Source organism: Apostichopus japonicus, chromosome 2, assembly GCF_037975245.1.
Source record: "Apostichopus japonicus isolate 1M-3 chromosome 2, ASM3797524v1, whole genome shotgun sequence".
Classification (NCBI taxonomy): Eukaryota; Metazoa; Echinodermata; class Holothuroidea; order Aspidochirotida; family Stichopodidae; genus Apostichopus; species Apostichopus japonicus.
Genome location: NC_092562.1, coordinates 12850751 through 12878326, shown reverse-complemented (window position 1 = coordinate 12878326; position 27576 = coordinate 12850751). Strand labels below are relative to the sequence as shown.

General features: G+C 40.3%; 1 protein-coding gene across 1 annotated transcript; it reads left to right on the top strand.

Annotated features, from left to right (window-relative positions):
- The first annotated feature begins 601 nt into the window (after positions 1-601).
- On the top strand, positions 602-24128 carry LOC139978528 (tubulin polyglutamylase TTLL7-like). Its single transcript, XM_071988826.1, has 18 exons — positions 602-1024; positions 3066-3220; positions 4832-5014; positions 5849-5906; positions 6227-6290; positions 8512-8579; positions 9687-9845; positions 10256-10472; positions 10949-11113; positions 11961-12113; positions 13059-13247; positions 14375-14644; positions 16765-16842; positions 17361-17645; positions 18279-18413; positions 18739-18980; positions 19771-19974; positions 21732-24128. The coding sequence occupies exons 2-18, from the start codon at positions 3130-3132 to the stop codon at positions 21847-21849; spliced, it is 2679 nt and encodes an 892-aa protein (XP_071844927.1). The 5' UTR covers positions 602-1024; positions 3066-3129; the 3' UTR covers positions 21850-24128.
- Positions 24129-27576: the final 3448 nt, after the last annotated feature.

Here is a 27576-nt window from a genome sequence, read left to right as displayed (position 1 = left end):
GAGAAAACATAAAAAAAATGGCACGATGATGTCATATTTAGACTTGATCAAGTCTTCTGCCTTGTTTGTGAATGAACATTTAATCTGTTGTATCTTCTAAATAGAATGAGATGTTTGTTATCTGTTTTGGGAAGTTGACAGTAATTCTTATCACATTGACCAATGATGTCGGTTGGGTGTACGTATACGTCTCCTTTAAAATCCAGGAATAAACGTTAGACAATGTAAGACTTCAGCCGTCACGTGTCACGGCCGTCGTGAAGAAAATAGATGGCGCTCTGTCAGATTGCGTCCTCGTTGCTAATAACCGGCGTCAAATGGTTACTTTTGTTTAGTAATATACATACGGCCTATTGAGAAAGGGTTCCCAGAATTTAGCATGTTAATGACTGAATGTACTGAAGTCTTCCATATAAAAACACTGATTTATACACCGATATTATTATGATACGTGATTCGAACTTATGTAATATTTATCTTTATAACTCATGCAATTTGTGGCAGGGAGTCTTGTCGTAATTATACGATTCTCAATGTTCCTATTAGAAAAGCGTCAACTGTGGACCTTATCTCATCAGGTAAAAAATTGCATTGTTAGCGCCTCTATTTGTACTGTATAGCATGTAACAGTAGTTAATATTGTAGAATGGATTCTTTGCATCAAAAATAATGGAAACCACCGCACAGGGCGAGTTGACTTCGAAGTAGTCCTATGATCAGGGAGGACTGTGCTGAGATACTAAGCAGATGATAGCTCATTGAATTCAGTGATCCGAATGCAGAAAACTGTCCTTAGGCTAGTCCAGGTCTTTGAATAAAGAAATACCAGGGCCTTACGTTATTGCTACGCTGGCCTAGGGCCTAGCCTAATTTAGGCTACACAGTAATTAGGCCAAGGAAGCTGGGCTAGGTTCCTCGGCCTAGCTGCAAAGTACAGGTGGCTGACTGAACTGACATTACAACTACAAGAATCGGATAACCTATGAATTGCCCTACAGTCAGACCACAATTTACAGTGCTATAGGTAAGTGCTGATGAACATCATTACTATCTACTGTACTACTAGGCCTAGGCCTAGTTGATTATGCCTCTAGGCCTACACCTAGCCTAGGCAAACTTTGGACTAGGCCTAGGCTAAGTTAGGCTGCTTCAAACTTCAAGCCTATTGTTTGGCCTAGGCTAGGCCTAAATGTGATATCATGGGACAACACCCATGTTATCAGATCATGGACTTATGATGAGTAAGTTAAACCATACTCTATAAGCCTAGGACATATAAAGGCACTCGATCATGACCACGTTTCGTCAACTCTATTCTATAAAAACAATACTATTATCCCCTGTAGGACCTCTCGCGAGGTCGATCAGGGGTTAATATCCTTTTGTTGTTGCTGACGTTTCCTCAAAGAATCAGATTACAAGCAGGAATGTATTTTGGCAAGTGTGAGTGCAAGGAACAAGGAATAGAACTTTATACTAATAGTTAAGCCCCTGGATGGTAATTGAGGCCTAAGGGTGTTTCTGCTGGTTGCAGTTGTTTTCCGCACACGTTACTTTCCGCTCATTACTTTCCGCTGAAAAAATTCTTGTGCAGAAAATAACTTTTTTTCCACTTACCTGTACACTATATTTTCCCTCAATTTTAGGATACCAAATTCAGGCAGGATGATGAAAATAACATGAGAAAGTATCAAAGAACGTCGATAAAGTAATTAGGGATTATTACAGAAGTATGAGGCGGTCGGCGGATAAAAGGGCAAAGGGACGCCCGCGTTGTGACTCTGTACTCTGTAATGTTTATGTGAAAATATCACAAAAGACACCCCACCCCCTCTGCCCGCCCCCAAAGGATGAAACTTAGCGAGACCAAATCGTCATGGCAGCTCACCTTTTTTCACCTTCACGCCTTATCGAAAACTAAAACCAAATAAGGTGGCGCTGTTTAACTAAAATTAAACTTGTGCTTACAGCCTAAGCTAGTGCTTACAGCCTAAGCTACAACCTTAGCTATCCTAATGATAATCTAGTCTCGAAGCTACATTTTATCCTGCCAGTTTAATGATATCTTCTCCTCCTAAATCCTTCCATGTGCCTAATCATTTCAGTAAATCATTCTGTTCCTCCCAAAAAATGGTACTTTCCGCTGAAAAAAACGTTGTTTTCCACTGACAAATTTGTGTGCGGAAAACACCGTTTTGTTTCAGCGGAAAGTAACGTGTGCGGAAAAAATGTTATGGGAGTTATGGGAGCTATTGCAGAATACCCAGCAACTCACACGCACAGGGCTTTTTGAGAAGGACAATACATTGTTTACTAAACTATAGGGATGACCTGTCATAATCTGTGAGATTCAAGAGTTGCAGGGTATTATGCAATTAAGCAAAGTTCTGTAACTGCCACCTGACCCCTGCAGCAAAAAACTTATGAGTCTATGTAGCTTAAAGTAAACACCTATATTTCTAGCCTATTTAATAACTGCAAACCTTCTCTATACAGTGCTAAGGTAATATCCATAGCCTTACCATTGTCAGTACGATACTTCTATCTGCAGTTTACAAGGTTTTTAGCACTGGCTTTGAGTTTTGTTGTGCTTGTTAAGTACAAGGATATACCTGTACAAGAGAACTTCATTCAAGCACCCTTATCTGGAAAGAGTTTGGCAGAGGTTTTTGGCAAATAATAATAATATTTCCTTCTCAAATTTGATACTGTAGCATTAAAAAGTATTTCATAACATTTTTTTAAAGTTGAAAACTGCAGATTGGGGTGATGGAGCTCAAATTTTCCCTCATTTGTAGTGCCAGACACACTTTCAATCATGCTGTTAACACAAGCAATACCTCTGCAGTCATGTCAAAATGAGATACATTTTCATGGCTTGGAAAACTCATGTAGCTAAGTTATTTTAGTGATATGAATTAAAAATTGTCCATGTATTGGTAATTGTTAACCATTCCATCTGTGTACGATATTGAATTCATGTCTGTACAGCAAGTTTCATTACTAGTGCCATGAATCTAAAGTTTGTTACTCCTTTTCATTCTACTTGTCTCCTTTTATTCTAGCAACCCATCACAATGCCCTTGATTTCACCACACCCTGACCCGTTAGTTCAGTTGGTCTAACAAGATGGCCACTGCAAGTTCAGGTGTTCTGACTGCTAGCGAGGCTAGAGAGAGGGCCGTGGAATCTAACGTTAGTAGTCTTCTGGATGGCAGTGGTGAGTTTAGTTGTAAATCTCTTTTTGTCTACATTTTTTCCATATTAAAAACAAGGATTAACATGGGACATTCTTTTTGAAACTTCTGGTTTTGTAAAGCAGAATTTTATTAGCTTTCCATTTTATCTGAAATTACCGGGCTGTCATGGCGGATAACGAATTCATATATCCTTGAAATTAAAGTCCGGAATTTTATTCATGAATGCCAAATAAATATTCTAACCCATCCTGGTGATCTTTTGCATTCAGGACTGGTGTATCGTTTTCAAGATAAGACACTAACACAGGGAGTACTAACGTTTCCTGGTATCTCATCGCAAAATGCTCTGTAGAATGCTCAATAGTTCAAAGATGTAGATGTACAGTATAAATTTGTTCACAGGGTGTGTAGTATCTTATACAAGACAAATGTTTACAGCTTTCAAAACTGCTACACATGTACACAAACTTTGAACACTGAATGAATTATTCCCTGTAACAATGTTTGAAGTTGACATGAAGTTTCATGCCAAACATGAACTTGAAGCAAACAGGTGTGATGTCATACATAGATGCACATACCTAGACAAACTGTTAGTTTCTTCTTTAAAATCTTTCATCCAATTTGATTCAAAATTGGAAAGATTTTAAAGCAACAATACAGTATGAATCCACTTCGGTCATGGCTGAGAACCTCAGATCCCCTACAGTGAATTTGGTACCTTGTCCTATCCAAGGTCAAAATGTGAAGAAAGAAAAGAAACAATAGAACAATACATTCTGCTGTCAGTGTGCAACTATGACATAACACCCGTTTGCTTAAAGTTAACTTACGGTATGGTACAAACTTTGACAATTTCAACTCTCAATATCTCAAATAAATGTAGTGCAGGAATTGCATGCAAATTTCACCACAATGATTAACTATGTACAGCGTGTTCTTCTTTCGATTTGTCGAAAATTAATCTTCGTCTGGACTATTCGGAAGGGTCGTTGAGGACAGTATATACACGTAGCTTGTTTCAATAAAGTAAAAGCACTGATGTAATATTTTACGTTTCAAATTAGCCTTGTTAGACAGACAGCAAACTTTACTACTGGGACAACTGCAAATTAACAAGAAAGCTTACTTTTTTCAAAGAGAGAAATCAACCAACATTAATTTGTTTTAAATCAACCACATACGGATCTGTAAAATCCTAATATTTTGTAATCTGAGCCTTAATTCTTGAGGTAACTGGTCACAATTTATTCAGATTAATCTGCAACGTAATGCCAATTTTCTCACCATCTATTCACCTGCGTTAATTTCGGACAGACTTCGATGAATAACATTGATCACACGTCAAGACCATGTCTGCAGTTGCAACATTCCGGTTCAAAAGTTGTAACAATTAATTTCCTCTCCTTTAATAGTAACATTTACGAAAAATTAAAAAGCGAAGAGCAAAGCAAACAGCATTTGAACTATAAATTATTCACTGTTGGGTTCTTCATTCACTAATTGTCTGTGTGGCTAATTTTGATAAATTGGCAACTTTTCGTTTTTTCTCAAGACAAATTCTTCTTATTTTTTGGACAATATTACTGACCAGAGCGTACCGCACATACAAAGACTGATTTCTTTCTCAGGTCCTATTGGCACAGCGAATCCTGCAAGATCTTCCTTTGCCCTGAAAACTAGCATTTCATTAGACAGCGGGTTTGGCAACGATGAAGAAGTCCGCTTACAACTTGCAGCCCAGCAAAGGAAGAGAGCCAAGAAAAAGAAGAACCCGATACTTATAAACGTGACCTTAACGAGATACCAAGTTGGTGAGACCAAACGTTGATATGATTTTACAGTACAACAGTAGAGAGAAATGCGCTTGTGAAATATGTTTCATAATTGCTTGGGCACGCATAATTAATTAAGTACTAATTAGATGTTTACCATACAACAGTAGGGTCATTAAAAGTAGCTTTTATCATGAACGGGATAACCGTTGTTTTGTGTCGTATGATTTAAGTAACATAGAGAAAAGTGCTTGTGAAATACAGTAGGTGTTGTAATTGCACGGGCACGCATAATTAATTACGTACTAATTAGCCGTCTGCTAGGATAAAGTCTTCCATAGTTTAATTAATTCACCAGAGACTGTCATAGTTGGTATTGCACTGTGGTATAACTGAGCTGCAACCTACAGTAGCAGCTGGACCTAAATGCCACTTCAAAGATTCCATGGAATTTTTTATTTTTGCTCTCTGAAAGTATTTAGATGACTATGACAGTAGACCTGAAATCACTTTTAGCTTCCAAGGACACACTCATCAAGTTACCACAATTTTCCAATATGTGGCAGCACCCAATATTGGTTGGGTGCAGTCTGTACGTTCGTACCTTTAAACCTACTAATTACGTTCAACGGAAGGTGATGTTCAGATGACGGGACTTGCCGGTGAAAAGATCAGTTAAATATCTAGAAATATGAGATAATTTGATAAACCTCCCAACATACCATCCATCACGATGTACACACTGTAAGTAGATATTGCAGCATGGCATTTTGTAATAAGCAATACAAACATTGAAAACCTCATTGCTAGTTGCCACGAGCAACATGTAAACCAACACAAATTGTTTATCGTTCTCATCTCTTCGTTCTACAGTCAGACAAGTTGGAGAACAGTTTGGAAACTTGACGTCCAGAGAAGATGACTTAAATTGGTAAGTGGAGGCTGCCCTCAGCCCCTCACACTCTAGATGAGGTGATTGTTAATGACAGAAATATGTATACAGTATACTAAATTACTAATAGCAGAACACCGCTTCTGGCTTTAAAAGCAAACTGGACAGTTTTAACGTTTAGAAAAATGTTAGGGTGTTTCAAGAAGGGATGTTACACAATTAAGACTTGATTAATAAAGAAAACACTACAAAGAAAAACAAGTTAAAGTCTCCCTTGATTATGTTTTGGACATTATATTTAGTAGAAATGCTTATCCCCATCTCTCTTTCATTCTCTCATTTCTGTTTACCGTTTACAGCTTTCTCTTTTGGAGTGACTCGGTTATCCCGTCGGAACGAGTAGCCGATCTAAAGCCATACCAGGTAAGTGCACCAATCGGTACGACTTTGTGGTACAAAATCAACAGATATGAGAATCCATGAAAGTGCATGAAGCTGGGGCAATTTCTCATAAATTGGACAGTATATATGATAGATTAAACTCCTGGTTACACATGGGTTTACCCGCCCTGGTTCCATTAAAAGAACCTGTGAACCAGGAGCCTCTTCACAGAGAGTTGGTCCTGATCCAGGAAGTCTACCATGTCAGCCCTGCTTCAGTTTGAGTGTATTACCACAGTAATAAATATACAATGGTACAACATTTTGTTAAGAAGGTGGTGGAGGAGGACTGAAGAAGCAGAGCTTTGTCCAGCAGTTCCCTCCTTTTACAAAATGGCAAACTTGGATAATGACAGAAAACAGAATAGCACAGGAACAATGAAAGATGAAAAGTAAAAAATAAAACACCTAGAAACAATACTCATTAAAGGGTGTGAAAACTCGCGCAAAAAGAAACGTCTAATGCCGGTAGTTTGACCTAGTTTCGAATGAGGTGTAACAGAAGTGTTAAACACCATCGTCGATCCCAGAAAATACACACACAGCTAGCTACCGTCGGTTATTAGACACTAGTGTACAGTCAGTACATACAGCTGCGGTCAATACCCACAGCACAGTATACAAACGATACAGCGATGGACATCTCAGGTCCAGCTAAAGATAACAATGTATCACGTTTCATTACTGGCTGCATTTTGTAGCGACACTAACAAAACGTCACTTGCAAGCAACAGAAAGTTAACTTTTTCAGATGGCCGCACACGGTTTGCAAATGAGACTTCAGTTTATATTAGAAGGGAAGGATAAATTTGCCATATTTTATGAAATGACACCGTTGTATATGAAAAGGGCGGCGAGAAGTCTGAATTTGTTAAAACGTTGAACGTATCAAGTGAAGGTGGTTCCTGGTTTGCACCTTTGAAAAAATTAATATGACCAGTGTGATTGAAATATTAATACTGCAACCTGGGTGTAATAATAATAATAACAATATCAGAATTTGTACAGTGCTTTTATCCAGTTAAAGAAAAAACTGCTCAGAAGCGCTGCAGGAGCAAAGTACCCAAAATGGACACAACAGTTATTAAACAAATGGATACGTATTCATGAATAAGAACGTCTTGAGTTCTGTTTGGAAAGTTGACACATGCTGGATTGTTTTCAGATGTATGGGGAGACTGTTCCAGAGCTGTGGAGCTGATCTAGCAAAGCAACGTTCCCCATAGGTGGAAGTACGAACAGTAGGAACAGATTGCATATGTTGTACGCTTGAACATACAGAGTCGGTACCAGCTGCTTGACCTAATTCACTGATTGCATTTTCTTAAATTATTTTGACTTTACAAGAGAAAAGACAAAGCATATATAGATATACAAATGAATTTACAAGCTGTGAAAAGGAGTGCATTTAAAAAAAAAAAAAAAAAAAACCCTGGTGGGCTTAACAAAGTAACAGACTCCCTTCTATGAAAAGAAGGAAAGTTGTTGTCAAAGAGCTCTCCCCTGAACTCTCCATTTAGGATGAGAGAGGTTATATTAAGTACCAGCTGATTGCAATATTTATGGACTAAAGGCATTGAAGACTCGCCCTTTGAAAAAGTTAACTTCTCCGTTGCTTGCAAGTGAAGTTTTCTTCATGTCGCTACAAAATGCAGACAGTAATGAAACATGATACCTTGTTATCTTTTATCTGGACCTGAGATCAGGGAGCTCCATAACAACTTCCTGCTGAGATTTCCATCGCTGCTTTGTACTCTGTGTTGTGGGTATTGACGGTAGCTGTATGTACTGACTGTACACTAGTGTCTAATTACCGACGGTAGCTAGCTGTGTGTGTATTTTCTGGGATCGATGGTGGTGTCTTACACTTCTGTTAAAACCTCATTCGAAACTTGGTCAGATTACCGGCATTAGACATTTCTTTGTGCGCCAGTCTTCACACCCTTTAATAGAAAATTACTAATAGACAGACAATGAAATAACGATTTCCAACAACATTTATGAGAGAAAATGTATGGATCTGAAGAGGTTGAGGTTGAGCATGATTTTACTAACCTGTGTAAGTAAAGAAATGTAACCTTCTTCCTTTCATTAATAAATCATTATTAAACAAAAAATTATAGCGTAAAGCAATGATATTTTTCGGTACAAAAGGATATAAATAGGACTTGAATTTATGACGTTTTGATGTTTCCACTTTCAGAGAGTCAACCATTTCCCCGGAATGGGTGAAATATGCCGTAAGGACTGTCTTGCTCGTAACATGACAAAGTAAGTTAGAATTTATTTCTTACAGTGGCCTTTTCGTTAGCTTCCGGGATTATTCACTTCGAAACGATTTTCTTCGAAAGGCCATTTTGTATCCCTAAAATGTGTCGTCGTCATCAGTCAAAATCGTGTTACTATACTGAGAAGTTGTCGTTTAGCAAAATAAAACAAAAACTGTTAGCACACTGCTTATCCACTATAGAACCTGTGTTAGTGAATGTGTAGAAGTAAGTGGGCGTGACGTTTCGATCCTAGCAGGATCTTCTTCAGAGGCTGAATGAGTGTGGTTTAGCCATTAATAACACATGTGGCATTACACATGATGTGTTCAGTGTAGGAGGGTCATGACAGTGGGCACCATGGTAATTGTTACATTAATTGATATAGGGTGCCATCAGTCAAAATGGTGTTACTATAATGAGAAGGTGTGGTTAAGCCATTAATAACACATGTGGCATTACATGTACCGCACAGTGGACTGAGTGAAGATGTGTTCAGTGTGGGAGGGTCATTACAGTTAGCACCATGGTAATTGTTACATTAATTGATATGGTGTGTCATCAGTCAAAATGTAGCACTGTAATGTTGAATAGTGTAAGAAGTGTAGCCATAAAATGACATGCCACTTACACACTGCACAGTGGAGTTGTATTCAGTGATACGACAATGAACAGTAGAATAATAATTACACTGTACAGTGTTTGGGCCCGAAGCCACAGTTTTCAAATTTATGGTTTCAGTAATGGACCCTTATAGGGGATCCATGCAAATGCCCCCCTGAAACAAAAGTTCTGCCCTTCCAAACAAACACTCTACCCCTCCAAATTTGATAAGCTGGATATGGGCCCATTTATAGTGTGTGATGCTATATAAAATGCCACCTAGTCTTGTTGTTACCAGTTAATAATGTTAATCATCCATGATGGCTCTATGGCAGCCATCAAGAACCTGACCAGTGGTGGCAGCAGGTTGATAATAAATATGCAAACTGCTTAAGGGCTGAAAATGGTTACTCTATTCAAAAGTTCAAAGAAGTGATGAATGTCCCACTTTTCATCTACACATTCTTTTTTCCCATTTTTTTTTTTCCTTTTTGTGCTTTCATTGTAGAATGGTCAAAGCCAACCCAGACAGTTACAACTTCATTCCAAAAACATGGATCTTGCCAGGGGATTACACCGCCCTCCAAAATTACGGTCTGGAACTCAAGAAGAAACGGAAACATAAGACCTTCATCATAAAGCCTGCCAATGGTGCAATGGGTCATGGGTAAGAAACAGCTTCTGAATTAAACAACACTGAAGGCACTATAGCAGACAGAGTGTGTAATTTAAGCTTACGTCACCATTTACTCATGTGAACAAGAACAGAATGAATCGTACCGTATAGTTTGTACGGTGGTAGCCGATATCATGTACCGTATCTCATACATCCTCCATACAAGCTGATAGCAGTGATGTATTATGAAATGGATCAAGATTTTGTGGTACTGTATGAAGAACAAATTCCCCATGATTTTTTTTTACCTTAAACTGAATGTTATAGACAACCGGAAATCTTAATTCTAAAAATTCTTTCAATTCTAAAAGAGTAAGTTGCATTGAATTTGTTTATGTAAATTGTTGACAAACACAGTGTTGCTCATTGGAATCACTGTCTTCGTACATTTGCCCGCACAGAATATCCCTATATCGAAGTGCTGATAAGATACCTCAGCTGGAGCACGTTGTCGTGCAAGAGTACATCGAGAAACCGTTCCTCATCGATGGTTTCAAGTTTGACCTCCGAGTGTACATCCTGATGACCTCGTGTGACCCCCTGCGCGTGTTCCTCTTCAACGACGGTCTGGTCCGAATGAGCACAGAGAGGTACTCCGCACCCACCGAGAGTAATGTGGTTAGTAATAAGTGCAGTCAATATCATCTCTGTTCATATTGGCTCATTGGCAAACTAGGAGAAAGTCATTTTCTGAAAAGTTACGGAAATCTCTAAATCGACAAGAATTTGTCGTCAGAATTTAATGGCACACATGAACTGACTGCTTGTTAGGTTTTCTCCGATTTGTGAAAACTAGGACTGTGTAACAAGTTTTCAGCTATTGGACCGATGGATTGAGCATTATCTGGTCTCTTTGGGTAAGAATTGCTGCCCAGTTAGCAATGGCTTTCAACATAACTATCTTTCAATGGTGGAGTGTTGTATGTTATATTTAAACCCACAGGGTCACAGTTTGCAAACATAGTTGTTACATAGAAATAATTCTGTTACAAATCAGCATTTGTTACATTTCAACCTTGTTTACATATGGACTCTTTTAGTTAATTATCATGTTTCATGTTATTTTTTTTTTCTTCACCTTTTCTTTGCCTTAGGACCAGTTGTACATGCACCTCACAAACTATTCCATCAACAAGAAAAATGACAACTTTGATCGGACGGAGGACGTCAGCGCGGGCAGCAAGAGGTCGCTGCAGTATCTGAAGGAGATGCTACGAATGGAAGACATAGATGTCAACACCCTCTGGAAAAACATTGCTGTATGTACCTCACCCTCGCATCTTTCTTCTCTCTCTGTCGGGCAAGAGCAAGTCCAAACTTCAACTCAACCATCCGTAGAATGTCCTTCCACTTACTTGGATTTCTTTTCCCTATGGTACACGTCAACGGCTTCCAAACATAAACACAAAAAGATAGGCCCCGCAGTAGTGGTAAAACAAATCGGTAGCTGAACGTAATAAACACAGGGATAGCTTCGTTCGTAGGTGTAGCTGTTTACTGATCGGACAGTTCTAAATCAGGATACAGGATGGCTGATACATCTCTTATATAGTCAGCATAGAAAATTAGAAACAATTCACCGATGAAAACATGAAGGTATAACAGTACGAACAGATCTTAACATAATACACCGAACGTAGCTGAAAGTTTGCTGCAACACAGGTGAGCTGGCGTTTAGCCAGCTTTCGTTACAATACAATATTGAATGGATTCCCATATAAGGTGCACTGCAAGAAAGCTTACCTTGTATGATGGCTTGCTTCAAGTCTCATTGATAATACTAAGAAGAAGGTGGTGATGACATTGTACTCCTTAAGACATGAATAAATAAGAAAAACTGGGTCAATGCCTAAAAGTACACTGCCAACTACACTTGCAAAATGGGGCAAAGAGGTGATAAAACTAAGGTGTGAAAGCCACAAAAAGACACAAAAAACACAAAAAAAACAAAACACAAAAAAAGATTCCCAGGGTTGGAGATATTAGAAAGTTATGACCTTCATTATTTTTGGTCTCATTTTGTGATTTTCAACAATGCTAACATAAAATTTTCTCTTTTTCGTTGTTGTCTGTCTGTCTGTCTGTCCAATGTGTTTGTATTTATAGGATATTTTAGTGAAGACTATCCTGGTGGCAGAACCCCACGTCCTCCACAATTACAGGATGTGTCGTCCAGGTCAGGTCGGAGAGAGCGTCTGCTTCGAAATTCTTGGCTTTGACATCATGTTGGATCGGAAACTAAGACCCTGGCTAATCGAGGTTTGATTTGATTTGATTTTATTCAGCAAATTATCATTCTTCATCTACATACAAAAATTTGCACATATAGAGAAACATTTAAAATACAAGATGGAAATATACTTAAATGCATCAAAAAGAAAATAACATGCCAAAGATAACCCTTTAAGCTAAAAGCTTATTTCCAAAGGGGTCCTTATAACCTTAAAAATACAAAAGATAAGAAATTTACTATTAAAACATCTAAAACATGCATACAAACACTGTAAAAAATGAAAAGCAAGAAAGATACTTACAAGGTAAAGAAAAAAGGAAGAAGAAACCGGAGAGGGAACTGAGGATTTAGGAATTAACCCTTCTCTGGAAGTACATTCAGTAGACTGACAGCATGTCATTACTGGAATTGTGTATGAAGCCAATTTTTTTTTCAATCAGTTATCAAACCTGGTGCATGATTGGAGCATTTTATTTAAAACTGGTTATTTAAGTGTTTCCTTCAGGGGTCATGGTGAGGGGTATTGATGGCAGTACTACCCATTTTCATTTATGCAGTTCATGTTGATGGCACATGTAAAAGATAATTGGCTTTAATTTGGTAATAATGTTGGACAGACCAACAACATTTCATCTGTATTAATAATTGAAAATGATCACAATAAATTGAGATGAACAAAGTCAGAGGTTTGTGTAATACATTTGGTCTACCCGCGAAAGAATATCAACTTCTTTCGTTCATAGATGGATCTTTACTGCCCATTTCAACACCTTTTCAAAATCGTCATGTTCCTCTCGGTTGAAGTATGTAACATTCACTGATTTATACAACTCAAGCGGATTATGAAGTTTCTATCATTTTTTTTAATATTATTTTAAATTTTTTTTAATTTAAAATGTTTTTTTAATTTTTAAATTAACCTTTTTTTTATATAATTTTTTTCCTTTTGTTTCCTTACGATCCTTTCCCAGATTAACCGAGCTCCGAGCTACAACACCGATACTCAACTGGATTATGACATCAAAAGTGCACTCTTGACGGACTCCTTTAGGTTACTCAACTTGAAACTGTCGGACAAGAGGAAAGGGATGGCTGCTCAGAAGGCCGAGACTCAGAAGAGACTAATGAGGCCGACAAGGAGAGCAGAAAATGATTTAAACGTAAGCTTATGATATCTGTAAAACCCACTTTGTCGTTTTTGTCAACGAAAAAAAATCGTAGGTTAAAGTAATATCCCTTGACAGCTGGGAAACTACTACTGAAATCCTGTTGAATTTAGAAAAATGAAACTTCTTGGAAGTTGCATATAGAGAAGGGGTTGTGGTCAAGTGGTTAAGGCAGTGGACTTATCTAAGGATCTAAGGATTACAGGTCCTTGGGCAAGGCACTTTTTCTCCATTGCCTCTCTTCACCCAGGTGTATAAATGGGGACTTGCGAGGTGACTTGTAAAAATAGTTGCATGAGCCGGCTTGTGGCTGCACCCTATGGGAAGTCCCCATGGGGACACGTGGTTGTGGTGCACTGTGGTGCCCCAGGAAAGATTGATAGAATTATACACACTTTGGTGTGTAGGTGTGAAAAGTTACTAATGGCCAGGGTTAAGTTGGAAAGTCGTGTGAGAGGGCCTTGACCTTGAACAAGACTGTAAACCTAAAATAATAAATAAAAATATTGTTGTGGGGTGGGGGAGGACAGGAGGGGGCTGGGAGAAAGAATGGTGGGTGTTTCATATATGGTTTTGTTTGAGTTCACTGTCAGAATTATGCAGTTGTAAATCTACATAATTAAGAAAGAAAAATTAAGTACAAGTGGAAAAATTGGCTCATTTTGTGTTGGTATTTTGACATCAGTTAGCGGCAGCTCTTAAGACTTTATAAGGTACATTCTCTAATGTCTCCAGTCAAGCCAAAACTGTGGTAAGTCAGAAAGTAAAAAATCATGAAATGTGACAGGGTAATTTGTGCCGCCCGCAAGCCATCCGCAGTGGCCAAGTTGTTCTCACATCCGGCTTTCCATCTAATAACCTCAGTGACAGCCATGCAGGCTTGCTTAAATCTGTCTAAAACAGGATAAAAAAGGGCAGAATGCTTTTACATATGACCCAAGTTGTTCAGAAGAGGGAGAATACCGGGTTACTCTTTTGCACCCCTCGATGGTACTTACCGAAATCACTGCACCATTTCTGAAACTGTGTCGCCCTCCGGCCTGGTTATTGAATCGGTATCACCCGGTGACGATCTTCGATTACATTGATATCGTCGTTGTCGTTTTGTCTTTTGCATTCAGGACTTTGACAGGAGGAGAGCCAGCATAGAGAGGAGGAAGGAAGAACTAAGAGGCAGACTAGCCCAGGTCAGGAAAGAGAATGCCAGAGAAGACTTCGAGAACCGTAACATGGGACACTTCCAACGAATATTTCCACCGGTCGATAAAGCCAAAAGGGACGTCTACGAAAGGCTGCTGGGCGATGCCTTCCAACTGCTGCTCTCTGGAGCAGGCAAGCCGTCATCCTCCTGGAGAAAAGATGTCTCGGGGTTGTTTCCGAGTAAACTTCAGGTAACCTTCAGAACTTTGTATCAGTGATAAAGACTGAATTATACTATGCTAGCTATACAACAGTTCCCAATAAAAAAAAATGGGGGGGGGGGGGGGAAAATGGTGTAATGTTGTACAAGTTCAGTAATGAACATCTAGTAACTGCACCTCTCATAGGTTTTGTTAATTAATATAAGGTATGTACACATAAATAAGTTTTAATAAACCATGAAAACAATTTTCATACTCAATGTTAGGCTGGAATAGATTTTTATGATTCCGAAACTTGGTTTAGTTAGGGCTGCAGCTTGTAGGTCTGTTTGGGAGGTATTGGTGAGAATGACACATGTGTTCCAATGTGTTATCAGAAATCTATGACTCACAACTAGCACTTTATTTCATAGAAAGAAAGTCATTAAGAGGATAGTTGAGTGATGCTGCTTACAGACAGGAAAAAACCCTTTGTGACCACATGAAAAAAAAATGAAAATGCATGACAAATTCATCTCAAATCCTGAAGCTAGACCTCCAAACAAAGACAATGTACTGTGGTCTTAGGATAGAAGCCAGGATGCCTATCTCATGGAAGGTCATGGCTTAGGAACACCGGAATATCAACGTGTGAGTCTGTTTTATCGTCAGCCATCATGCCATGACTTTCCCCAGTCAATGATCTGAAGACTGAAGTGGCCATTCTAAAATAGCAACACAGAATTCAAAGTAGTGTAAGGTTGCTTACTCAAATTGATTTGCTGCCCAGTATGTAGCGTGTGCATTCCATCGATTGGACTGTTCCCCTACATGGGTATTGTGGTACAATACACCTGCCTCCGTATTATTGGAAGAAGTGTATCGGACATGGCGAGGATGGCTGTGGCCTCCATCTTGGTGTGGTTATGTTTCTTATGTTTTAACTCCATTCTATCACAGGAGGATGGTATTTTGGGCATGTCTTGATAGCATAACATAGTCATACTGTCCATCATGGTGAACATATCGTCTCTTTGTTATATCCCTCCAGTTGTGTTTGGAGGTGTCATGATAGCATAACATGGTCATACCGTCCATCATGGTGAACATAACGTCTCTTTGTTATATCCCTCCAGTCCTGTTTGGAGGTGTCATGATAGCATAACATGGTCATACCGTCCATCATGGTGAACATAACGTCTCTTTGTTATATCCCTCCAGTCCTGTTTGGAGGTGTCATGATAGCATAACATGGTCATACCGTCCATCATGGTGAACATAACGTCTCTTTGTTATATCCCTCCAGTCCTGTTTGGAGGTGTCATGATAGCATAACATGGTCATACCGTCCATCATGGTGAACATAACGTCTCTTTGTTATATCCCTCCAGTCCTGTTTGGAGGTGTCATGATAGCATAACATGGTCATACCGTCCATCATGGTGAACATAACGTCTCTTTGTTATATCCCTCCAGTCCTGTTTGGAGGTGTCATGATAGCATAACATGGTCATACCTTCCATCATGGTGAACATAACTTCTCTTTGTTATATCCCTCCAGTCCTGTTTGGAGGTGTCATGATAGCATAACATGGTCATACCGTCCATCATGGTGAACATAACGTCTCTTTGTTATATCCCTCCAATTGTGTTTGGAGGTGTCATGATAGCATAACATGGTCGTACCGTCCATCATGGTGAACATAACGTCTCTTTGTTATATCCCTCCAATTGTGTTTGGAGGTGTCATGATAGCATAACATGGTCGTACCGTCCATCATGGTGAACATAACGTCTCTTTGTTATATCCCTCCAATTGTGTTTGGAGGTGTCATGATAGCATAACATGGTCGTACCGTCCATCATGGTGAACATAACGTCTCTTTGTTATATCCCTCCAATTGTGTTTGGAGGTGTCATGATAGCATAACATGGTCATACTGTCCATCATGGTGAACATAACGTCTCTTTTTTTAGATCCCTCCAGTCATGTTTGGAGGTGTCATGATAGCATAACATGGTCATACTGTCCATCATGGTGAACATAACGTCTCTTTTTTTAGATCCCTCCAGTCGTGTTTGGAGGTGTCATGATAGCATAACATGGTCATACCATCCATCTTCGTGAACGCTAAGTCACTTTGTTATATGTCTCCAATCTTTCATCACAGGAGGATAGTATTTTGGACATGTTAGAGCAGTGTGATTTGGAAGCAGAGGAAGCTGGCAAGTTATCCAGAGGTCCAAAGGTAAGTCTTCTCTGCATTTGAAGTCCATTTCTTCTTTAAGTTCTAAAGAGATAAATGTTAGCCACGGATTTCATGTCACAGGTAAATTTTAAAGGAGAAGCAAACGCTATTGTAGCATTCATATGATAGAAATCTTTGACATGGACAAACCCCTCAAAATATCTAAGATAACTCCAAGCTTAGTTTGGGGCAAACATCCTGCTTTGAGGGCTAGCAATTTTAAGATAGTCTTAGTTTAATAGTAAGTTAATAGAAAGTTAATAGAACCAGGAATCGATTTGTACTGCAGATAATACAAAGGATATGGTATTTGTATTTTTGTGGTTCGATCAATGACTGTTTGAGCCTTTTGGAATTGACCATGATAGTATTTGTCGCCTATTACTTCCTCGAGCAATGACTCTTTGAACTTTTCTGAATTCACAATGATAGTATTTATTGCCAGTTATTTCCTCAAGCAATGACTGTTTGAAATGACTGTTTTGCAAGCTAAGATTCTCCCTCAATTTCTCAAACAGCCTTTGTCTTCCATGCCGACCATCGCAAGCGACAGACCAGAGGATGATTTTGCGGCCGTACGGAGAGGTTCATCAGATGGAGAAGACGACGATTCTACTGGCCAAGGCAGACCGTCTCACACGGCTTCGTCAGCGGTCCGACCCAACCGGTCTGCTCAAAGGCCCCGGTCTGCCCGCCCCACCTCATCGAGGGGGAGGGTTCCAACCGGACAGAAGTCGAGATCCCTGACCAGGCCGACATCATCATCAAGAGGGATGCACAGGTCTTCATCCCGTCAATCTTTGGTGAGATTCCAAAACTTATTTCCTCCTCTGACCTGTTGCCGTTTCAGTCTGCCTCTGAGGAAGTACCTGCTAGCGTCGAAAGTTTGGGCGCTCTAACTCCTACGGATCGAAACTTCCTTCCGGTGGGCGTTTCTCGAGATCTGGTAGAGGAGATGAGAGAACGAGGGAGTGACACAAACATTGATTGTTATTTATGTTGTTCTCATTATTGTCATAATGTTTTAATATGCATGAAACAGAAGAAGGCCCCCCCGCGATTATCCACATCCCTTGCTCGCAAATATCCGTAGGAAATGTTCTCGTCTTTGAAGGAGGAAACGTATGAAGGAAAGTTTGTTCATGGAAATGCATTCAATTCCAGATGTACCCTTTACAATGATTAAAGCCTTTAATACTGTAGTAAAGTGTTAATGCTTGAAATAGTTGCTACAGATATGATATTTTGCCAAAAATGTTCTTAACAATTATGTATTTGCCAAATAAAAAAACACACAAAGAAAAAAGAGAAAAAAGAAAACTGTGTTGTGACAGGATTTGAGTTATTCCAATGAAATGCCTTGAAATATCCCTAGAAGTGTGGTCTAGTCTCAGCATATGTGACATTAATATGTAAAATGCAATTTATCTAAACAGACGGAGAACATTCTGTCGAATGAATCCAGATCGCGAGTCGAAGAGACCATGGGCAAGACTCTGGATGCGCTCAACGAAATGAAAATCAAGTTTCCCGGGAAGACGGACGGGGAAGCCAAAGATATATTAGACCATGTAAGCCTGTCGTCTGTTTCGAATAAATCTTTCGCTTTGCCGGGGGATTGCCACTCGGAATTTAAAAAAGCGATACGTTTCTAGTTCTCTTACAAGAAACCAAGGGACTATTCTCATGTTGCCTTGTCTCCAGATATATTGGATTAATTTGCGTTATTTTATATTGACAGTGCAGAAGCATTTGAACCACTTTTTTTTATGGGGGGAGGGGTATTTTATCGCTGAACGAGATTATCGATATATGAATTGACCGTGTATATATATATTTTTATATATAACGATCGAATTCTGTTGAAAAACTGTTCATTTGATATCCTGACAATAGATAATGGAACACTGGAAGTATCACAAGCCGCGGATAGCCTCGTACTGGCTGGTCAAACTAGACTCCATCAAAAGGAGAAAAGTCATCGACATCGTCAGGACCAACGTGAAGGCAGTCCTGCAACGGACCTGGAAGTGCAGTGACATGGAGAGTCTGCGGATCTACCGAATAGTCAGCAAGGTCTTCAATAGGCTGTTGTGGAGTCACGGCCAGGGTCTGTGGAACTGCTTCTCTTCGGCAGGGTGAGTATCCTAGGGTCGGGAAAGTTTGGCGAAATGTTTTGACAAACGGAAAACACACTTTTTTGGTGACTCGAGTAGCGGAGAGAATTTTGAATGACAGCCGCTTGCTTTTAATTAATACCTTCACTTTCTTGTTTTGAAATTCCTGGAAGAGGTGAATGGAGCACAACTGACAATATTCTGAATTCTGAATTTCATTTTGACTCAGGATTAACGCAAGGCTCAGTTTGGTGGTCATCGGCAAAGTCATTGGGAGGTCGTCGCCTCTTCGATTAAAGTCGAGCAAGTCGACGTGTCGAACAAGTAGTTCATTAAATTAATATTTAAGAGGATAAAGAAAGTCAAATTGCAACCTTCCTATGTGAAGAAAATTATTAAAAACGATTTATCAACAGTTGAATTTGTCTAGGGTAGCTAGCAAGACTTTAATCGGTACTTGTTCATAGGTTTACGTAGCTTTAATTTACCAGTGGAAATCAGGATGGATTTAGTGATTGGACCAGTGTCAACCTGTGTGTATCACCTTGGGTGAAACACAACGACAAGACAAAGAAATACCTCGTTAGTAGCATTCATACAGAACATTACTACGCCAGTTGCTTGTCTTGAATGGAACACATTTAATAAGTGGATCTGTAATGCTGTATATATAGAGGTGCAACTCTGTGCCGGTGTGGTACATATTTTAGCGTTATAGGATACACAAGTAACGAAATTGTGAAAACCTCTCTAAAATGTTTTTTTATTTTTATTTCTTTTTTCTCCACATTAATCCTCTTCTCGTCTCCAGTGATTCGTGGGAAACCATGTTTAGCAAGAGCTCTGAGAGTGTTACACCGGTTGAGATGAGCTGTTGCCGTCGTGTGGTCCAGCTGTGCAGAGACTGTCTCCTCATCGTGTACCAGTTTGCGGCAGAGTCAAGGAGTAACCCACCCATTCCGAGGTCTTCATCGACATCCGTTGGTCTTGAGAGGACCATGACCCCTCATTCCAGGTACCACCTTAACTCAATCTTCTTTAGCAAGTTCCCTTAAAAATGCTCTTGTCTTTTTATAGTGGACTTCAACCCTGATTAAGCCACCCCCATCCTCCTCACCCCCATCCTTCTCCTCTCCTCTCCCCACCCACCATCCCTTTCCTCACCCCCATCCTTCTTTCCCCCATCCTTCTCCACACCCCCATCCTCCTCTCCCCAGCCTTCTCCACACCCCGATTCTCCACACCCCCATCCTTCTCCTCTCCCCACCCACCATCCCTTTCCTCACCCCCATCCTTCTTTCCCCCATCCTTCTCCACACCCCCATCCTCCTCTCCCCCATCCTTCTCCACACACCCATCCTCCTCTCCCCCATCCTTCTCCACACACCCATCCTCCACACCCCCATCCTTCTCCTCTCCCCACGCACCATCCTTTTCCTCACCCCCATCCTACTCTCCCCCATCCTTCTCCACACCCCCATCCTCCTCTCCCCCATCCTTCTCCACACACCCATCCTCCTCTCCCCCATCCTTCTCCACACACCCATCCTCCTCTCACCCATCCTTCTCCACACCCCATCCTTCTCCTCTCCCCACCCACCATCCCTTTCCTCACCCCCATCCTTCTTTCCCCCATCCTTCTCCACACCCCCATCCTCCTCTCCCCAGCCTTCTCCACACCCCGATTCTCCACACCCCCATCCTTCTCCTCTCCCCACCCACCATCCCTTTCCTCACCCCCATCCTTCTTTCCCCCATCCTTCTCCACACCCCCATCCTCCTCTCCCCCATCCTTCTCCACACACCCATCCTCCTCTCCCCCATCCTTCTCCACACACCCATCCTCCACACCCCCATCCTTCTCCTCTCCCCACGCACCATCCTTTTCCTCACCCCCATCCTACTCTCCCCCATCCTTCTCCACACCCCCATCCTCCTCTCCCCCATCCTTCTCCACACACCCATCCTCATCTCCCCCATCCTTCTCCACTCCCCATCCTCCTCTCACCCATCCTTCTCCACACCCCATCCTTCTCCTCTCCCCACCCACCATCCTTTTCCTCACCCCCATCCTACTCTCCTCCATCCTTCTCCACACCCCCATCCTCCTCTCCCCCATCCTTCTCCACACACCCATCCTCCACACCCCCATCCTTCTCCTCTCCCCACGCACCATCCTTTTCCTCACCCCCATCCTACTCTCCCCCATCCTTCTCCACACCCCCATCCTCCTCTCCCCCATCCTTCTCCACACACCCATCCTCCTCTCCCCCATCCTTCTCCACACACCCATCCTCCTCTCCCCCATCCTTCTCCACACACCCATCCTCCTCTCCCCCATCCTTCTCCACTCCCCATCCTCCTCTCACCCATCCTTCTCCACTCCCCATCCTCCTCTCACCCATCCTTCTCCACACCCCCATCCTTCTCCTCTCCCCACCCACCATCCTTTTCCTCACCCCCATCCTACTCTCCTCCATCCTTCTCCACACCCCCATCCTCCTCTCCCCCATCCCTTTCCATTCCCCATCCTTCTCCTCATTCCAAACTTCTCCTCCCCTGACCCCCTGCAATCCTTCTTTTTTCCCCCTACCTTTAACTTCCTCAAATTCAGATGCAATATTTTCATCATGAACTGTAGGAATTCAGTCCATGTTTAACAGTTTTAGAATTAGTTGCTGAAAACCATCAAAAAGTGAAGCACTACTATATATAGTCAGTGGAATAGACTGTTCATAGTCCTTTTAATTTTTCTCTTGTTGTTCTTCACAGAGGACCACCTGTAAGGCCAATGAACGCAGCCAACCCATGGGGTAAAAGTAATAATTCTACAGATGGTGTGGTTCCTCTTAGCCAGAAGATGTCCAGGCTTTATTTCGGAGGCAGCTGAGCAGGAACTGGAAGCAAATGGCCCCCAAAGACAAAACCATCAGCATTATGCATGCAGTATGTCTCTCTATCTCGATACTCTCTGACTTCCCTTTAAGTTTGAGAGTTTCATCCGTGTGTGCCAACAATCTGTGTCAACCATGCCAATAAAATATGGAAGTCGATCACCAACCACTTAAATTGCTTTAGCTGTCTTTCCGTCATAAATAGTGTCAGCTATTGTGCGTATATCACATTCTCTGTGTTAGGCTACAGTATAGGCATTAAATGTTTTAAATACCATTCTTCTATCAGTGTAGTTCAGGTAAACTCCTGCAAGCGTTAATGCTTATTATATAGTGTATTATCAAATGGCCTTGATATGAATATATGCAATATATTGTTTACTGTTGTGTGTATATTAGCTGGATGAATGTCTTTGCCTTATAAATATTAAATGGTTATTAGTTGATATACCGAAGAACAACAAGCTTGTAGTAGCCAATATGAGAGGTTTTTTTTGCATTAAGAGTATGTAGTCTGTTATAGATGTCCAATTACTATTATACAGAGATGTGCTCACGTCATGCGGCTGCAGTTCTGAATGCTGCCCGGCACAAACAGTATTTTAAACATTTCTGCCCGGAACATTTTTCGATGATTAATTTAACAAAGTTTATCATTACCCAAATATGGGTGAATACTTGGCACATAAGTTAGCGCCAGAATAGGTAAAAAATAGCACCTTTTGTCATCTAAGCATACTTCATTTGCAAAAAGTCCCACCCCTGAGACCCTCCCCCAGGACTTGGAACACACTATCAGCAGAAATTCAACCAGCACTCAAATATTTCCTGTGCACATCCCTGATTTTATATCATAAAAATGGAAAGGCTTCCATTTTTCCCCCCAATTGAATTTATGGCCTAAAAATGTATACAAGCCCTGGTGCCCCCGGGGTCAATTCTATTACCGGGAGAAATATGAGATGTGGAAAAATGTATTCTCAATTTATAATATAGACTAATTCCTAAATGGAGACTACAAAAGATGGGGGCCACAATGATTTGACCTTCTACTAGCTAGTCCAGTATGAGTATGGAAAGGTCAATTGTCGGTGAAAGTAACAGGGTCGTCAACTACTCTGATCCTAAATTGAGGTCGCGTGACCTTGTGTCATGTCAAAAGTAAATGGTTTTCCCAAGTAAGGTGAGGGGATACTCAGAGATGTACCCAAGCCATGATATTTTGTCCTTCTTGATATCATGAAGTAATCGTAACACCCATTCAAGTGGGTCATAAAGATACAAATGGAGTTGATGTAAACTTGTAACTAAAAAAACTAAGAGAGATCTTCGTCCAAAGTAGAGAAAATTAATGGATATATGATAGAAAATTTATATAAATATGGCAAATGTGTGTGAACAGAGTTTTATTATTTTAGGAGAAATTCATATTTAATCGATGTCGGAGGAAGGCGTCTATGAAGGTATTAATTATCGGCAATAACATATATATATATTAACTTAGTCTCCATCGAGATTAGAATATCTTTAATCTATAGTATAAATTTGCAGAGATTTTTCCTTTTTGTACATATTCAAGTAACTTAGGTTGTTCCTTTTCTTTCTCCTAGTTTTTTACCTTTTTCTTTTTTTCTCGTTTTGAGATCTTTCGATGCACATTTGAAACTTTTTCAGCTGAATTTTCTCTCTCCACCTCTCTCTCTCTCTCTCTCTCTCTCTCTCTCTCTCTATATATATATATATATATATATATATGTTTCTCTTTTCTCCGTTTGATAGAAAGTTTAGAGGAGTCTTCCGCTTGATGATGTATAAGTATATAAAGAATATTTATTTGTTGGAATTAATCATTGGAACTAAATGGGATTTAAAAAAAAATGCGGGAAAATATCAGTTAGAATTATAAATATACATATATATATAAAAATATACATATATATAAGTTATTGTATCTACTACCATTCATGAACTGTGCAGAATTGTAAAGTTCTTCAGCATTAACACCACCCCACCCCCTCACCCCCTTCTAATTTATATCGGTTAAGATTGGCCAAAAAGTTTATATCTAAAATGTTGTCCAGCTCATCGTGATCCTGGAAATGATCTCTGACATTGAGGAATGTCAAAATTAATGGACTTAGAATCTCATGAATGGGAAAATGATTTGATGCTGGAGTTAAAAACTGTGTGTGCCCTCCTCTTCTTAAATTGTTGATCACCTCTTAGAATTCAAGGCTATGGGACTGGGGATGGGGGTGAGGAGAAGAATGGGGGGAGAGGAGGATGGGGGTGAGGAGAAGGATGGGGGTGTGGAGGATGAGGTGTGGAGAAGGATGGGGGAGAGGGGGATGGGGGTGAGGAGAAGGATGGGGGAGAGGAGGATGTGGGTGAGGAAAAGGATGGGGGGAGAGGGGGATGGGGGTGAGGAGAAGGATGGGGTGTGGAGGATGGGGGTGAGGAAAAGGATGGGGGGAGAGGGGGATGGGGGTGAGGAGAAGGATGGGGTGTGGAGGATGGGGTGTGGAGAAGGATGGGGAGAGGAGGATGTGGGTGAGAAGGATGGGGTGTGGAGGATGGGGTGTGGAGAAGGAGGATGGGGGAGAGGAGGATAGGACAAACCTAAAGACACCTGTTGTAATTTATGCATAGAGCTCTTTCAGTATGTCTTATGTCGAATTGATTTCAATATGCATTACTTTTATGTGCCTTTAACTTGTAAGAGTAGTAAGCTTTAATAATAGTGATCGGGGGAAACAGCTCTGTAAGTAAGTAGTATCAGGTTGCTTGAACCAAAAACAATCTACGAATTTCAGTTTCCAGGCTGTTCTTGTAAAACTGTGGAATCGTGAGAAAGTAGTTTGCAAGCCGTTATGCATTAATGTTGTTCCAGTGTTTTGAAGGGAGGTGACACAAGCTTATAGTTATGATAGAGATCTTTGTCAAGAAGACCCCCCCCTCCCCTTCTCACCCCCACAAACAGCTAAGCAAAATGTGGCTCTGTTTGGGAGATGTCCTAGTTTAAATATCGTGTCTGGGAGCTGTCATTATTTTTTTAAACGTGTGATGTCATTAGGCCACTAGGATCCGACATGGTATATTTTCTATTTGCCTTCCTGCTCATATTTTCAAGGTGGAATATTTAAACAGCTTTGATCCTGAAACCAATGCTGTCAGCACTGGGTTAAATGAAACCAGTTTCAATATTTTAGATTCAGCAGTTTGCATTTCATTAGCATTAAATAAAACATTGCACAAAATAAGAAAATAAGGGGGGGGGGGGGACCACAAAATCTGGAATACCCGTAGCTTGATGATGTCATAGTTTAGACTTGATCAAGTCTTCAACCTTACTACATGTGAAGAAACAATTAATCGGGGATATCTCCCAAATGGAATCCCTTTTTTTTCTTTTTCAATAAGCTGTTAGCAAAGGGAAGTTGTTCATGACTGTTATCCCTATCCCATAGTAATATATCATAATTTTTTTTATTTTTTTATCTCATTCATTTGGTTTACTTGGAAAAAAATGGTTTTACACTTTTCACAGTCATCCTGTATATTACCATATGAGATGAAAGAAAAAAGAAACGTTACAGTATACTTTGTCAAGAATCATGTTGGTTTAATTGTTGCCGGCTTAAAAGCATTGGCAGCCAGTTGGGACAACTTTCCTAATGCTAATACCTCTCTAAACTGCACTCCAATATCATGCTCTCAAAGCACTGGTATTTGACAGTACAAACAGTTCCTAACCTTTATCTGATAGAAACATGATATTCATACTGCTCGTACTGACAATACGAGTGCTCTGAGAGCGGGAAATGACACTACCGTAAAGAAAAAAAATTGTCCCAACTGGATGGCATTGAACTCAAGGAGATGTGATTATTAAAAAAAAACAAAAAAAAAACAAGAACACATACACATAACCGTGATATTATAAATCAATTTTATTTATTCCCAGGTGTTGATAAAACAAAAATCATACCAGAATACCCGAAAGAGTTTAAATCAAAAAGAAAAGAAAAAAGAAAGTTGTGTGTTCAAAGTTATGGTTGTATAAATACGGTTGTTTCGTTGTTGTTTTTGGATCTTCTTCGTTCCACGTAGAGACCTGTAAACTTACCCAGTGTATATTTTGAAGTGTAGCCTATATACGTGGCGGTAATTCTAGTTCACAGTTTAATGCTTGATTGCGCTACCACTATATACCTTACAGTCTTTCATACTTTGTTCGTTTGAGGGTGGTTAATACAAGCTTGCTGGAAAAACAACAATATGTCGGTTTTGATATTTTCGTTTCTCTCTTGGGTACACCACGTCGGTATTGTAACCAAGAAACACACCTTTGCGGCGTGAGGGAGGCTGTCAGGGGTAGGGTGGGGATGGGGGGTGGGGTGGTTGACGTTCTGTTAGAATGTTATTTGTCGTAGTTTAAACTTCATTTGAATAGTACATTGAACATGGTTGTTACATTGTGAAAGGACATGTTTTTACATAGCAAGTGTACATGATCGTACAAAGCCTCGGCGAGGTACAGTGGTTTGAGTAACTGGGGAGGGGGGTGGGGGGGGGTGGGGGATGCTCCATTGTCGGTCGATGGAAAACGTCTAATTGGGATTTTTTTTTGTACATTCAGTCAGGGAAGAATAAAACCACTCAATCGGGGCCGAGACGCCCTTAGACAAACATAAAATAAATGAAACCACTGATAATCTAGACGTCTATACTGGTGCAAACAAAGCACGGGTATGTTGAGATGTTGGTACACAATGTTGTTTGTTGACAAATGGAATGAGCAAAACAAACGGAAAAACGGTACATTACAAAAACAAATGTAAGCGAAAAATAGTAAATGCGAATTTAAAAAGCAACTTATACATTTTTTCCTGTAACCAAACACGGTCCCCACACCAAATATTTGAACTAACTAATTCAGTTAATATAGCTGCAAAAGTTGCGTTGTCATTAACAATGAAATATTATGATTCGAAAGTCGATCACATTTGAAAATTTAAAAAAGTGATATAAAAAACAGGCCACTGAACGAAATGGCAATTAATGTAAGGTAATTGAAAACTATCGATTATAGGTATGCCATTATTGGTATAGGCCAATATTAGGTATGTATCGGTGAAATATCGGTTCGCCCGAAATATAAAAAAATGCATAAACTGCAGATATTTGCTGACCCACCCGTCTCGAGCAAGCAATGCTTGGACAGGTATTTTGTTCAAGTATGGTTTATCGGATCCGTGTATCGGCTGATATCCGCGGATATCGTTAAAAGCCGATTGTAAGCAGCCCAAATTGGAGCAAAATCACTCAGTATTTCTGATAACACATGGCTGTAAATAGGTATCCAACCACAAGCGCTCCTTCCTCTCCCACTCCCTGAAAAATCTGCGTGTGTTATAGTCTCATAGATAGTAATAACTTCTGTTTCCGCCCTCACAAATTTGCGGTTACCCCTTGTCGAGAAAGTGTATCATGGGCCCCTTCAATTTTACCACTGGAATACTCCTACCATAGGTCTGTGCTAGGTGTGTCTGTGTTAAATATAAAATGTAAGCGTTCTGCGCTTACGTTAACGGAAAATGCCAATTTTCTTTACCACAGAAGCAACTGCACAGCATATCACTAAGACCACCACTACTACCACTATGCCCACAATTGCTACAGGTGGTAGGTCCAAACTGCTTGATGTACCATCGCCATCCCCT

Excerpts from the sequence above, each read along its gene's own strand:
- LOC139978528 (XM_071988826.1), top strand. The coding sequence starts at position 3,130 with ATGGCCACTGCAAGTTCAGGTGTTCTGACTGCTAGCGAGGCTAGAGAG. Across the intron at positions 10,473-10,948 it reads CACCCACCGAGAGTAATGTG|GACCAGTTGTACATGCACCT; the intron begins GTTAGTAATAAG and ends TCTTTGCCTTAG. Across the intron at positions 13,248-14,374 it reads GAGCAGAAAATGATTTAAAC|GACTTTGACAGGAGGAGAGC; the intron begins GTAAGCTTATGA and ends TTTTGCATTCAG.